We start from the raw sequence: 16,382 nt of genomic DNA on the forward strand, positions 1-16,382 counted from the left end.
TAAATATTCGATTTGGCGCCTTTTTCATTGTATTCATTGAAAAAATAAATTTTAAATAATTACAAGTGACTTTTCGATATAATTAATCGATTTTGTCGTTGATACAAATGTAACGTGAAAAATAATCTTTACAGATATTTTTCCTTTTTAAAGTATAAAATTTAGATATTCTTCTGCTTTTTTTTTCTTTTTTCCTTTTTTTTTTTTTTTTTTTCTTCTTTTTATTTCTTCTTCCTCTTCTTTAGTTTTTTCTTTTGCAAATTGTTAAACTGACCAATCGCGAAAGACGTTTAAATAGAATTGCGCCGGTTTTGCTTGGAGTCCTGTAAATGGAGGGGCCAATAAACTTAAGTTCTTGGCAAACGTTTCTGTTCGATACGATTTTATGCATAAAGGAAAGCTTTTTGCCCGTTGAAACGGTTTACCGTAATAAAACGGCGAAACAATGCAGGGTACAATTATAGAAAATTTAAGCGGCAAGAAACTTTCGGTATTGGTAATATTATTAATCGTTGCACAAATCGTTTGCTTTTTAATAGGCGGCCTAATAGGTGAGTAATAATTTTTATTCGTTTCATTAAACGCATTTAAAAGGGATCGCATTGTCGATGTAAACAAAATTTTTGAAATTATTTTTTTCCATTTTTTATTCTTTTAAATGACGATAATTCTCGTTTTGTTTTGTTTTGTTTTGTTTGGTTTTGTTTTTTTTAAATAACACATTTTATTTTCGCAAAATAATGAACATCGCAGATAATTTTAAATCTATTGTTTCGATGATGTGATAGATTTTTTTCCTTTGTTAATTTGATTTGATTTTTTTTCTTTTTTTTTTCTTTCTTTCTTTTTCTTTTTTTTTTTTTTTTTTTTTTTTTTTTTAATTATTCGACATTATTTAACATTAAAGTCATATTTAAAATGACGAAAGTTTATTTTTCTTTCAAAATATTTCTTATAGTTTGCAATGTGTTTATCCTTGTTTATAAAAATTATTATTTTCAGCGCCAACACCTGCTACAAGTCAAAATATATTAAGTACACCTTGTAAGGATATACGAATTAATGGAACTGAACCTGGCGCAGGAAAATGGTTTTATTCAAGGGGCAAAGGTTCTTGTACTCATGTTGATATAAATCATTTTAGTTTGGACAGCCATCATCAAGCACATCAAGTGGTCTATACATTTCAGGTAAGAATTTTATTATTATTTTAATGGGATAACAAATTCTAAGAATTTAAAACTTAAATATTTGTTTGAATTATATTGTAGATGCCTTCTCCACGTAGTAGCTTGCAATTGGATTATTCTAGATGGCAACAAAATCTTATAGGAGTCTTACAGGTGGATATTGTATATCACAGTCAAATTCAAATCGGTAAGTTAATTTTATATATATATATATATATGTACGTATGTACCTAATACTTTCTAATAATTTCTTTTTTACATATGATAGCACCTAGAACTAAAATAACTCTGGATTCAAGACTTGCTTATAGGAACAAAGAAGATCCAGATGGTGCATGGAAGCCATACGCTTCTTCTATAATAGAAAGGATCTTGGATTGTAGCATCGATGATGTAAACAATTAATCTCTTTTTTTTTTCTTTTTTTTTTTTGTTTAAATAAGTCAACCATTTATGATTTATCCATTAACATTGTTTTATTTGCAGGCAATGGAACAATATAACTATAATTGCAATGTTGTACCTTTGTTTGAATTAGGATCATTGTTTCATGATTATTATTTGTTGAATATTCGTATTCCTGCTGATACTGATAGGAACATTAATCAAGGTTTAGGACATATAACAGATCTGTGGCTTACTGTAAGCAATGCATCATATATAATTACACTTTATCTTATAATATATTTCTAAATATCATATATAGTGTTAGCTTCATTTCAGGCCATTAATCAAAATGGTGGATTTACAAAAGTATGGGTAAGCCTTAAAACTGTTTTTTTCCCGATTGTAGTCAGTGTTTTGATATGGTACTGGAGAAGAGTTCATATGTTATCAAGATCACCTGCCCTTTTGGAATATATGCTCTTGGCTTTAGGAATGGCATTAACATTTTTAAATTGTATGTAATTGCTCATACAAATATGTAATTATATTTATATAAAATTAATAAGTATAAGATAATATATTAATTATTACAGTGCCTGTGGAATATTTAACTCTTGCATATGATATGCCATTCATGCTTCTTTTGGGCGATATCAGGCAAGGAATATTTTATGCAACGCTTTTATCTTTTTGGCTTGTCTTTGCCGGGGAACATCTTATGGTAACAATCATTTTCTTTTGTATACACATAATTATGACTTTGTTTTCTCTTATCTATATTCCCAAAATATGCATTTATTATAATTATTTTTTTGTTTTGTTTTTATGCGATACTACATTATACTACATCAGATTCAGGTGCGTTTGAAATATTATTATTCATAATTGTATTGAAAATTATAATTTAATTTTTCTTTTTTTCTTTTTTTTTTCTTTTTTTTTCTCTTAAATATTATGAAACTTGTTTAGGAGGGTGACCAAAGAAATTCTTTAAAATGTTATTGGCGTCATTTATCTGCTGTGGGTATAGGATGCTTGTCATTGTTTATCTTTGATATGTGTGAACGTGGAGTACAATTAAGAAATCCATTCTATTCAATATGGGTCACAGATCTTGGTACTAAAATGGCAGTATCCTTTCACTCTCAAAACTAAATGGTTTTATTATAATTCATTTTAAATATTTATTCCTTATATAATAAATAATAGTTATCTTTTATAATTTTGGCTGGAATATCAGCTGGTGTATATTTAATATTTTTAACTTATATGATATGGAAAGTCTTTATGAATATAAGTGCAAAAAGAGCTACTTTACCAGTTATGAGTTCGGCACGTCGTTTACATTACGAAGGTGTGATATATCGTTTCAAGTTCTTAATGATTGCTACATTATTATGTGCTTCATTAACAGTTATCGGATTTATTCTTGGTCAGGTAACTGATTCTTTATAGAATATTTTTACATATAGATATATATTGTGCATATATTTTTAAAGTTACTAATCTTATGGTTATTATGAAAACAAGCAATTGTATATTTTTGAAATAGGTTGCAGAAGGACAATGGAAATGGGATGAGGAAATAGAATTACAAATGACATCTGCCTTTTTCACTGGAGTTTATGGCATGTGGAATATTTATACTATTGCATTATTATGTTTGTATGCACCATCTCATAAACAGTGGCCGATCGAACCATCTGGTAAATATATGTTATTATTTTATTTTATCAAAATTTATTTATCATCAGCAAATATTTTTTTTCATAAAACTATGTTATGTTAAAATCATGAATTCCAGAACACAGTATTAGCGAAGAAATTGAGTTCTCGCGGCTTCCTACTGATCCCAATGAGATGTTGTCACTCACAGCATTTGCCCGAAAAGCAGCTGTGGAATAAACATCTTAAGTACTTTTATTTGTTACAAGTAGAACAGATCTATAGATTTTTCAGTATTCACAGGATAATAACGGACACGACTGATAATACTTTAACCATAAATTTTATATGCCAAAACTATTTATTGTTCCAAATATTTGGGATTTTTAGTCTACCTTTACGAAGTTTAAGTTACAATATCGCGTATATAATTATAGTGTGATATATAATTAGTATATATTCAATTGCTCAATGAATTATTTAAAAATGTCAAAAAGCACAAATTTTTTCTTCCAATAAGTTGACAGAAACAGGGTGAAAATGAAGTTGTATAACTAATATTATAGATCTTTATAGGACTTATACAATTTTCATAAAAAAATTTTTATTATTGTAGTTAATATGATTGAGAGAAAATTTTCCAGATTCTATATATTATCGGATAAAAAAAAAAAAAAAGAAAAAAAGAAAAAACGAACAGTATACGAGGATCATTTTAATTTATATACAAATTATTTCATTATTCATATCAATTTCTTGAAGTATTAGATTGACTTAATTAGAAATCAGTATGTATTTTCTTATTTATTTATTGTTTTGCATTATATGTGCAATTATAGAATTATAAATGGTATTAGTATTTTTTAATTTTCAATGACTTTTTTAATAGGCAATATATAAAAATAGACCGTGTAATTTATTTGGTTGTATTCTAGGAATTTCATTTATTGAGGAAAAAATCTGTTTCGTCTTATTATAGTACATATCATTATCAGACAATTATCTATATTTAATCTTTACAATCGTGCATTTAATCATACAATTATATATTATATAATATACAAAATTAGAATTGAAATTATAATCACGAAATATAACAGCAGCTTTTTCATAATACATAATATGTCACATTTTTATTAATACAATTTGCACACTTTATAACGTAGTTTGCACGTTGGATCAAGTACTTAAGGGAAAAGATATCAGTATAAAATTTCATGCTAAGTCAATTTAATCTAATAATTAAATTCTCCATCACACATCTTGTCATTACATAATATTCATAAAATCGTTTGTATGTATACTAAGTAGTTTGCATATAAAAATTAGAAATTATTTAATTGTATGAGGAGAAACATTATTGCAGGTCAAGTATTCAGGATATTATTCGAAGTGCAATATTTGCTTCTTATGTTTAAAATGAGTTGCTTAATATTAACTAGAATATTATATAGAATACTTGTAGACAAGATAGAAATATATATATATATATATATGGAAAAAAAAAAAAGAAAAAAGAAAAAACTTTGAAGTTAACGATTTAGTAAGATATTTAATACATTTATATAATTTAAACATAGAAAGATCATTACATCATTCGATACGATTTTGACTGATTTTATATAATTAATAATATAATGTAACGCAGGTAGTGAAAAAATACGATATATTTCTTCTGGAAATAAAATGAATTAACATTAACATGTTAAGAAATTATGTATTGTATTTTACCATAGAAATGCAATTATTTATGTATCAGGTAACACTGTATTCTCTAATGTAATGTGAAATTTTTTCTAACATCTACATGCATATATAAAAATTTTCTAATTCAGTAAATTTTATACTTTTTTTAAATAAATAATTACATCTGTTGTGTAATCATGTTTTCAATCTTTCGATACTATTTGTACGTTAATAAAACAAAAATCATAAAATTTTGATTTCAGTTTGGATCGTTCAACCATTTTGGAACATTCGACAAGCTAAGCGAGACTCTAATCTATCTTCATGTTATACATAATATTGTTATTTTGTTTATCGTTTTTCTAAACGTTGATACATATTTAAGTTAACCTCGCTAATATAACGTAACATAATGTAATGCACGATGGATTTTACATTAGTTATTGAAATTGGCGTTTATTTGGCAATATTGTTGCTTACAAAATCTTCAATCGATTGATTTTTTTCACGCTATGAAACATAATGCATTCTACGACATTCAATTGAGATCAAATATAAATAAATCGTCTTCAATCTGAAAAGAAAATACACGGAAACGTGTTTTTTTCCACCATATCGTGCTGAAATCAATTTCTCCACTATTTTTGGTAAGTCATTGAACGTTTTAAATTAAAAATATATATTACATTTGCATAACGTTGCATTATTCATTATTTATTAAAAGTACGGATCGGTATTTAGTCAGACCGATATCATACCTAAAATGTTCGATTCTTATTGTAAAAAAAATGAAACGTCTTTTCGTGTATAAAATGAAAAGAAATATCGTATAAAAATATCGTTAAGTAGAATGGATAAAATTATTTGTCAGTAAAATTAAGGTGTAAAAAATTTCGAGAATCTAATCAACATCGATATAACATAGCACTGAAAAGCTTGAAAAACCCGCCTCTGTTGAAACAAGATGGCGACTAGAACGGTTCGAGCGCCATCTCACGAGAATTAGTTGAAATACGTATAGGTCGTGGCAGAGCGAGAGAGAAAGAGAGAGAGCGAGAGAGAGTGGAATGACGTGTGGAGGGGGGGTAAGAAGGAGAGTCCAGTACGTCGAGGAGAGAGCAGTATCGCAGATGCAGTGAAGTCGTCCGTAGGTTGACAGGTTGTGCGTGGTGGGTGTGAAGGAGTGTGAGAGAGAGAGAGAGAGAGAGAGAGAGAGAGAGAGAGGAGAGAGAAAGAGAAAGAAAAAGAGGGGAGAAAGAGACAGACAGAGTGAGAAGAACAAGCCGGTGGTGTAGCGAGAGAGGCGGAGGGCAAACGAGTGAGCGCGAGAGAAATAAAAAAAAAGAAAAAAAAGAGAATAGAGGAAAGGGATATCGTTTTGTTGTCGTGCGTTGAAGGAGACGCATTCGTGCGACTTGAAGTCATGTTTTGCTCGTGCTTCGTAGCCGAGAACGAAATGATTCTTTGAAGCTTACAGAGAAGTCCTCTCTCGAACGGTTTAGGAGTGTGCGAGGAACAAAGGGAAGATATACGATACGTTGAGTAATTTCGGTCTATCTATCTATCTATCTATCGGTCGGTCGGTCGGTCGGTCGTACGATCGGTCGGACGGACGTACGAACGAACAAACGAACGAACGACGGACGGACGGACAGACGGACAGACGGATGGATGGACGGACGGACGATCGGACGTTAGTTCGTTCGGTTTGACGTTCGGAGGATCAGTCTATTTTGTTAAAGTCGCGTTGCGTCGTTTACTTTAATCCACCGTCAAGGGTATTATATTTTCTCATCTAAGAGAAGATAATAGCCGCCAGCAGGTTTGGCGAGGTAGTCAGTTTTACGACGACGTCGTCGTCGTCGTCTGGCAGGCAACAGTGTATCTATCTCTCGCGTCGTTGTGTTTATTCGAGCGTTTCTCTATCGCGTTGGCAGATCGGCGATAGTAAAAACGAAAGCCAAAACGGCGACGTCAACGGCGACGAAGACGACGACGACAAAGACGACGACGATCACGGCGACGACAAAGACGATCACGGGGACGACAAAGACAACGACGACAAAGACGTCGACGTCGTACGGTGATTATTGGGTGCGCGTGTCTTTGTTTTTCTTTCTCGGTGCTCGATATTCAGAAGCGTTGTTGGTGCGACGGACAGAGTGCGGCGCGTTACCGTGAAAAGGAGGAGACGACGACGACGACGACGACAAGGAGGTTGTGGAGGAGGAAGAAGGAGGAGGAGGAGGAGGAGGAGGAGGAGAAGAAGAAGAAGAAAAGAAGAAGAGGAGTCGGTTGCGGCGTTGGAGGAAGAAGAAGAGGAGGAGGAGGAGGAGGAGTCGGTGGTGGTGGTGGCGGTGGTGGAGGAGGAGGAGGAGGAGGAGGAGCGTTTACCCGTGAGTTCACGAAGCCGTGGTGCGCGCTGGATACGTAGCGGACTCTCGTGGAGGACCTTCGTGCGTGGAGCTACGATCGGGTGGCACAGCTGATCCAAGGACTCGGGTACGAAGGGCTCTTACTTGCCAATAACAGCCGACAAATATGTCGTCCCCCAGCGCTGGAAAACGACGTATGGACACGGACGTTATCAAACTGTATCCTTGAAACTTTTTTCTAACATCTCTCCCCTCCAATTTTCTATCTATCTATCTTTATATATATATATATATGTATTTATCTATCTGTCTTTCTCTCTCTTTCTCTATCTATCTATCTATCTATCTCATTATCTATTTTTCTTTTCTATCAAAACTAATGCTTTCTTTCTCTATTTTTCTATATTTCTCATCATCTAGTCGTTTTTTACCGTCTCTCAGCAACCCCTTGCGACGACGCTTTCCTTTTCTCTCTATCTCTATCTCTATCTCTATCTCTATCTCTATCTCTCTCTCTCTCTCTCTCTCTCTCTCTTAGTTTTTCTATCACACACGTGTTCGCAATGGAATATAAAAGTGACTTGTACATTAGAATTTTCTTTGTAAGAAGTGTACAGGGAGGTTCAGTGTGAATGAGTGTGCATGAGCGCGCGTATGTATGTATATGTGTGTGTGTGTGTGTGTGTGTATGTGCGTATGTATGCACTTATATGTATGTAGGTATGTGTGCGTGCATAAGTCGTGTGTCAGTCCGTTTGTTTATCGGGGCCATACACAATCGACCATGCCTCCTGCTGTTGCTATTGCTGCGCTGTTGTGTTGCTGCTGCTGCTATTACTATATTACTACGCTACTACTACTACTACTATTACTATTACTATCTCTACTACTACTACTACTACTATTACTATTATTACTACTATCTCTAGTACTACTACTACTACTACTATTACTACCAGTACTACTATTACAATTACTACATTTCTACTATACTGCTACTACTGCTACTACTACCGTATTGCTACTACTACTACTACTACTACTACACAACACTAGTTTGTCGTAACGATAGCGCGTTGAGGGGAAACGACGGTGATTTTGGTGGGGGATGTGCGGTAAAGGCTTCACTGGATGGTGGGGGGTTAGGCGGTCGAGGGTTAAGGGGAGGAACATGGAGAGGTAGGGGGCGGAGGAGGACACAGGAGATTTACACGGCAACGTGCACACAATGGTTGCATGGGGCTCACAACGGCGATGTACGATGCCTTCAACGAGACGAGCGAACGAGCGAACGAGCGAGCGAGAGAGAGAGAGAGAGAGAGAGAGAGAGAGAGAAAAGAGTATGAGGGACGTTTCAATTTTTCTCGAAACAGACGAAAAGCATCCGACGAATGGAGTTGACGGACGTACGGATACACAGCTGTTTTTAACCAGCTGATCGTACACGTCTCCGCTAACAACTTCTCGCGATATATTAAGAGTCTCTATTCTCGTTTAAGAAATACATGCATGGAAAATACATGCATACGCGCTTGCATCTTCTTCTTAGTACGGAGTGGAAGGGGCGAAAGAAGGAACGTTGGGGTGGAAGAGGAAGAGGGGTGGGCGGGCAAGCGGGCGGGTATTCGATAAGCTGAAAGAGATAGATAAAGAAAGAGAAAGACAGAGATATACGCACATACATACATACAAAATATGTAGTCAGCTTTTGTGTTTTCCTTTTTCTCGATATTATCTTAAATCTTAATCTTTTTTATCCTTTAACTTTTTCAACGAATCCTTTTTCTCTTTACCACCGATCATCCTCCATTTTTTTTTTCTCTCTCTCTTTCAAATATATCTATCTCTTTTAAAAGTCTTTAATTGAATTTTATTTTAGCTACATACCTATTACACATATAATTTATTCGACAAGCTTTTTAGAGAGAGAGAGAGAGAGAGAGAGAGAGAGAGAGAGAGAGGAGTGTGTGTAGGGGAGGTAAAAAATATTATATTATATATAAATACAAATCGTTTACGGTAGAAATATTCAATCAAAATTTTCGCTAGATGGTTTAACGAGGGTACAATATCAAAGGGGTTACCGAGTTGAATGATCGTTTTCTACGAGCGCGCGTGTAAGAATGAAGTGAGAAAGAGACAGATGGTCACGGTGGGGGTGGATAAAGGTGGGATGGAGTTGTGCGTGGTGAGGGGTGAGAGATGAGGGATAACGCACGCCGACCGCGCGAAGGAACGTAAGGAGTGCAAGCAATGGGATAGACATCGCAATCGCGTTCGTTTCGGCCTCGATTCTTTAAGCGAATAGACGTGCGGGATCGACGAGAACGTAACGAGACGAGACTCTTCGCAGTTGAACGTAAAAATAAAACGGACGACTATAGAACGACCAACGCCGTTGGAAGAAGCTTTACTCTGACGCAAATCAGGACGCGGAATCAATGCTTTTTCGCAAAAGTTAGTCACATATATTTTATCCGTTTTCTTTCTTTATCTCTCTACCTCTATCTCTATCTCTATGTTTCCTTTTTTTTTTTTTTTTTTTTATCTTTATCATTATCTCTTTGTATTTCTTTGTACGAATCGAGAAGAAAAAAATGTATCCTCTCCGATGGATGATTGTCGGTAAAAGGAGAAAATACGAGGGAGCGATTTAAAAGTTTTCAAATTTCCCGCGTTTCGATACTTTCAATGATGGCACCTCGCGTCTACTTCTCTCAATTGATAAAGACGCACGACGCAAGGCTTCTCGCCTACGTGCGTTAACACGCGAGCACATACCTAAGTATATTTGTATGTATGTATTTATATACATATGCATGTAGTCTTTCTTATATACAGTAATAGTCCTCGAGCTATACGAAAATTTATTTCCCCGTTTGACGTAACTCCTTACATTGTCGTCACTTTAAGTACTCAACTCGGCTTAATAGTTCAATACGAATCGATAATTTCGCCCGATTCGTAGTTTATTTTTTTTTTTTTTTTTACAACCTCCATTTTAAAATGACATTTACAAGACGAACGTATCTCTACTTTCGTCTAACTTACGAAGTATAAAAATCTATACGTAGTTAACTATAAAAAAAGAAAGTTATTTGCTATAAACGTACGCTATATGGATATTTTAGAAATTCATGGCAAACGATTTTTTTTTTGATAGTTTTTTTTTTTTTTCCTTTTTTTTTTCAATGATACAACTTTTAATCCCACAACTTTTCTTCTTTTTATCTCTCTTCTTTTTCTTCTTTTTTCTTTTCCCTTTCTTTTTTTTTTTTTTGTAAATGTAACTTTTCCCGCGTTTCTTTTTTTTCCATATATCGATCAGGCTACGTGCGATTGTGTGTGTGTGTGTGTGCGTTACGGCAATCGCTTCTACGAAGCAAAGCAATACGAGTCGACAGGCTATCTCTATCCTTTTTTCTTCTTTCTGAACCCTTAATCTTGTCCATGTGTGTACATATGTATATATATATATGTATGTATATATATATATATATATATATATATATATATGAATATATCAATGTATGTATATATATATATATGTATATATATGTATATATATGTATATATATATATGTATACACACGTTTCTGGTAACTTTCCGCTCCTAGGGCCTTTATCTTTCAGTCTTCTGACGTAGATTTACGTACACATAGTATATACATATTTATATACGTATGTACATAAGTATGTATGTATGTATGTACGTACGTAGGTAGGTAGGTACGTTGTACATTGCTCGACGTTTCTCGCGACGAATGATCTATTTTCAGAGATCGAAAACTCTGCTTGTAGCGCGCTAGACCCTTTTAGAAACGCATATATACTCGTATAGTTCTTTAGATTTGTCCTTGCTTTTCTTCGATATCTCGAACGATTATTATTCGTTGGCGGGTCGATGATTAAAAATTAATTAAAAAATTTCGTAAAACTTTCCTCGAGCATTAAAGAATATTCGACAAAAGAAATTCGACCTTCTCATTGATCGCACTCTTCTTTCCCTTTCACTCTTCAATATTTATCTATTGAGAATGATTTCGTTGGCGATCGATGGTTGACGTAAAATAAGGAATATCGTAGAAGTGATCAATCAGGAAAAACGATAAGAGCATCGTGTATCTATGTCTGAAAATATTTTCCCCGAAAGATTTTGATTGATTCGTGAATACGATTTTGCTCTTTACAATTGTTTATTTATGTGTGAGATATTTGGAAGCCAATGATCGATAGATCCTTTTGATAATCCTCGGTTTATAGATCCAAGAAAAATTTTATATCTTTCCTGTTGAACCGTTCGACGTTATTTTCGTATTTTATTTCTCCGAATGAATGATGAATTTATTGTAATCTTCTTTTTTCTTTTTTTTTTACTCCAAAAATTTTCCAAACAAATATATATATTTTTTTTTTAAATTTCACATATATAAATGTCATAATAAAATGTTTAATAAAAAAATATACTAAAATACCAATATTTTATATATATATATATATATATATATATATATATATATATAATCCGGATAATGACGGGTAGATAAAATTCAAAAATTTTTTTTCAGAATAGTACCATTTAGGGTAATACCATTTAATGCCAATTCGAAAAATTAATATTATGTATTCGTTATGTTGTATTATATTTGTTCTTTCCATTCGAATTCGATGTCACTTTAAAATGTCTTTAGTTCGTGTAAATCACTATTTCAATTTCATTCCGAATACAGGATGACACGTGTGCATTGTCGATCGATCTCTCCTCATGGTTTACAATAAATCGTTTCCTTTCATCTGGCACAGAGTCACGTCTGGTTTAAACGTTCTCGCAACCACATCAGATTTTATGTTCCAATTTAAAGGCGTGCTTGCCCCTGACTCACGAAACTATTGCGGCCAAGTCATTCTTTGTCTCTTTCTGTCTCTCTCTCTCTCTTGTATTTTTTCTTTTTTTTTCGTTTAGCATTTCCAAAAAGAGTGACAACAAGAAAGAAAGGGAGAGAGAGAGAGAGAGAGAGAGAGAGAGAGAGAGAGAGAGAGAGAAATAAATAAAATAAACGCATACGTTTTTTTCCTTTTCTTTTATAGAATTAAAAACTCATTCTGCTTTATCGGCTCGTATCGTTTTCCCATATTAAGTGTTAAAGAAGGCTTAACTAACAAAGACGTTCTCTTTCCCTCTTTGTTTCATTGTATTTTCGTAAGCCGATTGGTTTTTCTAAAAGTAAGATAGGGAAGCACAAATAGATAGGACAAGGATTGATAATTTTTTTTTTCTTTTTTTTTTTTCTTTTTTTCTTTTTTTTTGCGTCAGAAACCCTCAGAAAATTTTCCGATAGATCGGGGGATACTCCTTCTGGAACTCCTCCATATAATTTTTTTCAACGTCTGTTTTTTTAATAATGGCCTCTCGTTCAGATTATGCTGAACCGTTTTGAATTTTTTTAATAAAATCTTAGAATTTTCTCGGAATATATTCTTGGAATCCTTGAGATCGAAAGAAGACCATTTACAAATCGAAAGAACATCAACAACGTGCTCTTTTTTTATTTTATTTTATTTTTTTTTATTTTTTTTTTATTTTTTTTTTTTTTTTTTTTTTGTTGCATCACTTCTTTTTTCCCTAACATCTTAATCGATAATGTATAAAGCTTTATTGTTTCGATCAGAAGTAATAACGGTGTTTAGCGTAATTTTTTGATATTAATTATTTTGATATCAATAATTCTTATCAAGAAAAAACAGAAGGAGCAACAGTTTCCACTATCGGTCACTATTTTCTTTCCTTTTTTTTTTATTTTATTTTATTTTATTTTATTTTATTTTTCTTTCTTTTTTTTTCTTTTTTTTTTTTTTATTTATTTGTCTGACATTTGACTTCACAATGACGTCATAATATTATATATCCATTCGCGTATGTTCCAATAGATATATGTAATTAGTAAATGTCGATGTATATATTATAAGAAAAAATAACGATCATATGACATGATATTGTTTTTATTGCAAAATAAGAGACGAAAGTATAATGTACGAATGGTATCTAATAAAAGGAAACTTAGAGTAATGGATTTTCTATATCGTACAGCTTCTGTTATTGCTTTTCTCAATAAGTAAAGAGACCTTGCGTTTTCTATCCTTCTTTTTTCTTTTTTTATCTTCGGAACGAATTGCGAGCGAATGTGTCGGCACAATGGTGGAGATAGACGGATGATCCTTTTCTCTACTTTTATTTTATTATGTGACGTATGTACATACATACATACATACATACATACATACATACATACATACATACATACATACATATATACATACATATATACATACATACATACATATGAAATACGTATATGTATTTACACGTTCAAGTTGTTCTTCTTTTGTTTTTTTGGTATCCTTTTTTTATAAGTCGACGTAAAATGTTTGATCGATCACACTGCTCGAGATTTGTTCGTTTCTTGCAATACGCCATCTTTATTTTCAACGAATCTGAGAATGAGTGTTCTATAACAATACCAAATCCTGCAGGATCTTTCTCGTTCGTCCTTTTTTTTTTTCTTTCTTCTATTTTTCTTTTCTCTTTTTTCTTTTTTCTTCCTCTTTATATATATATATATATTTTTTTTTTCTTTTTTCTTTTTTCTTTTTTCCTTTTTCTTTTTTCCTTTTTCTGTTTTCCTTTTTTCTTGTTCATTCGTTATGGGAAACGAGTGATGGGGATTAAGAGGAAGTCGTTAGAAAATTATCCGTCTTCCTCTTGTCCATAAATGTGTGCGTATGTATTGTCCATGCTTGACGTATGGAAAAGAGCAGAGAATAAAATTGTTCGTGTGTTCGCGCGTTAAATAAGCAAAAAAATTTGCCACTCCTTGTGAAACGCATTGATTCTTAAATAATATCTTCGGTCTCATATTAGCAATAAGTTCTTAATGATAACAGCTCGTTATTTTCCAATTCTTTTTTCTTTTTTTTCTTTTTCTTTTTCTTTTTTTAATATCTTTTTCCCTCCCCTGATAAACAAACACGACTAGTCATCATGATATATACCTTTGAACTTAAAGATATTACTGAGTGTAAGAAAAAAATACAAAAAGACAAAGAAAGAGAGAGAGAGAGAGAGAAATAGATAGATATAGATTAAACATGTCGATAATCGTGGAACAATAATTTTATCTGTTGTTCTTTTTTTTTCTTTTTGTTTTTGTTTCTCTTTTTCTTTGTTTCTCTCTTTCTTTCTTTACCTCTCTCTCTCTCTCTCTCTCTCTCTCTCTCTCTCTGTTTTAATCTAATAGCTGACAAATATGACGAGGATAGATAGATAGATAGATCATAAATCGTAATAAAACAAATTTCTTACGTTTAACTTACGTGCATAAGAAAGAACTATCGTAAAAAGGATTCCAAAGAGATTCACTATGTATGTCACGCTCAGTGATAAGCTTGATGGTCACGTAAAACGTGAAGGTGCATACGTGAATCGTTTTATTATACGACAAAACGAAAATTCATACGACTTGGCATGCGAGTACGTGTTATTACTTGGCATAAGTTATATTACTATGGCGTACATAAATAAATATGTATCTATAGAAGATACATATAGATAGGTATTTACTTATTTTCTCTTTGAAATTTTTCTCAGTTGATCGAGCAAAGATGGATGGTCTTACGAAGGACAGAAGAGAGGAGAGGAGAGAAAAGAAGATTAGTCACGAAAGGGTAGAGATATTGTGGACGGATAATGAAAACGAAAGCATTAAAGAAATTTTCGAAGGTTTCGGGTTCGGTGGTCCTTCCACCAAAATGGTTTCCCAATTTCTCGTGTGTGTATGTGTATGTGTGTGTGTTTGCGTTTCGGAGGGATATTAACCTAATCGATTAGATTCTAATGAACAGGGTTATCAACGGAGATCCATAATGGTTTTACATTAATGAAATAGGTTTTCACTATGGCCGCGTGAACATGTTTATCGACATAAAATCTGATTTCTCGTTAATCAACCGGATATATTATTCCGAGGAATATATATTGTTATTCGAATGCAATTCGAGCGCATTTCTACGTTTCTCATTATCGATATTCCGTATTAGTAAATTTTCCTTGTTTAGCGTTTTATGGAAATTCTGATAATACGCGTGATGATGTAAGAAATCGTTCGTAACAAACAGAAGTATAAGTTAAATGAGTATAACACGGGTAAAATCAATAAAAAGATAAATTGCATTGTTTTTGCTTCTCTTAGATGATCGCTAATTTCCGATAAGAATGATAGAAGGGGAGTAGTAAGTCAATTGGTTTAGAAGAGACTCTCTGTAACGCGAACTTTCATTTTTTTTTTTTTTTTTTTTTATACGAATCGTACGTAACCGAATTAGATGTATTATTAGGAAGGTCCTGCAATCGTGTTTCTATTTATTTTTGTTTTTTATTTTTTTTTTTTTTTGAATTCCATTTTAAGAAGCTTTCCTTCGATTATGTCATGAAACTTTATTAAGTCTGACACATTGTTGTGACATTTGGGCGAGGCATCTGGACGCACCTTATAAAATAGAGAATCAGAGAGAGAGAGAGAGAGAGAGAGAGAGAGAGTGAGAGAAAGAAATGAATGAATAGACAGAATAGATGATGGCTATAGTAAATGTATTTTTTTTTTGTTTTCCAAAGCAAATATTCTCTACAACGACTATTCTTCGATCGGTCGATTTTTTTTTCTTTCTTTTTTTCCATTTTGTAAAATTCCTTTCGCACTCTACATAGATAGGGGACGATGGCGTTATAATGTATCTCGCTTCGCTTTGTTCATCGTGGAAGGCACGAAACCTTGATGGAATCGTAAGCAGAAAGGTCGTTCCGTTGTAGGTGGCTATTTGAAATGATATCGCGTCCTCCAATGTTGCAAGTCCGACAAGTCCGATGATTTATCTTTTTTTCTTTCTTTCTTTTTTTTTTTTTCTTTTTTTTTCCCCCTTAAGTAATCAAATACGAGATGATCGGTGAGATTAGAACACACACACACACACACACACACACACATATATATATATATATACATTGTTTTAAATCGGATGTTTACGC

General features: G+C 32.9%; 2 protein-coding genes across 3 annotated transcripts in view; both read left to right on the forward strand.

Moving 5' to 3' along the window:
* The first annotated feature begins 267 nt into the window (after positions 1–267).
* LOC124951275 (protein wntless) lies at positions 268–6,448 on the forward strand. Of its 2 annotated transcripts, XM_047499434.1 has the most exons (13): positions 271–551; positions 1,003–1,190; positions 1,272–1,377; positions 1,459–1,583; positions 1,677–1,832; positions 1,914–2,091; positions 2,171–2,298; positions 2,430–2,435; positions 2,547–2,708; positions 2,787–3,014; positions 3,130–3,283; positions 3,382–3,491; positions 5,192–6,448. In XM_047499434.1, the coding sequence occupies exons 1-12, from the start codon at positions 446–448 to the stop codon at positions 3,480–3,482; spliced, it is 1,638 nt and encodes a 545-aa protein (XP_047355390.1). In that variant the 5' UTR covers positions 271–445; the 3' UTR covers positions 3,483–3,491; positions 5,192–6,448. The 2 variants fall into 2 exon arrangements, with proteins under 2 accessions (XP_047355392.1, XP_047355390.1); XM_047499436.1 differs by lacking the exon at positions 3,382–3,491 and having other exon boundaries at positions 268–551.
* Positions 6,449–7,289: 841 nt separating this feature from the next.
* LOC124951277 (ubiquitin-conjugating enzyme E2 H) overlaps positions 7,290–16,382 on the forward strand; it is a 23,341-nt gene continuing 14,248 nt past the window's right edge. The window contains exon 1 of the mRNA XM_047499440.1: positions 7,290–7,522. Coding sequence (XP_047355396.1) covers positions 7,470–7,522 — 53 coding nt within the window. The 5' untranslated portion in view covers positions 7,290–7,469. The remainder of the gene's footprint in view (positions 7,523–16,382) is intronic.

The sequence above is a fragment of the Vespa velutina genome, chromosome 8 (genome assembly GCF_912470025.1).
Source record: "Vespa velutina chromosome 8, iVesVel2.1, whole genome shotgun sequence".
Lineage (NCBI taxonomy): Eukaryota > Metazoa > Arthropoda > Insecta > Hymenoptera > Vespidae > Vespa > Vespa velutina.

Bases quoted from the DNA above. Each gene is read 5' to 3' on its own strand.
- LOC124951275 (XM_047499434.1), top strand. From the start codon at position 446: ATGCAGGGTACAATTATAGAAAATTTAAGCGGCAAGAAACTTTCGGTA. The intron at 1,833-1,913 runs GTAAGCAATGCA...GCTTCATTTCAG, and splicing joins TAACAGATCTGTGGCTTACT to GCCATTAATCAAAATGGTGG. The intron at 2,092-2,170 runs GTATGTAATTGC...TAATTATTACAG, and splicing joins GGCATTAACATTTTTAAATT to TGCCTGTGGAATATTTAACT.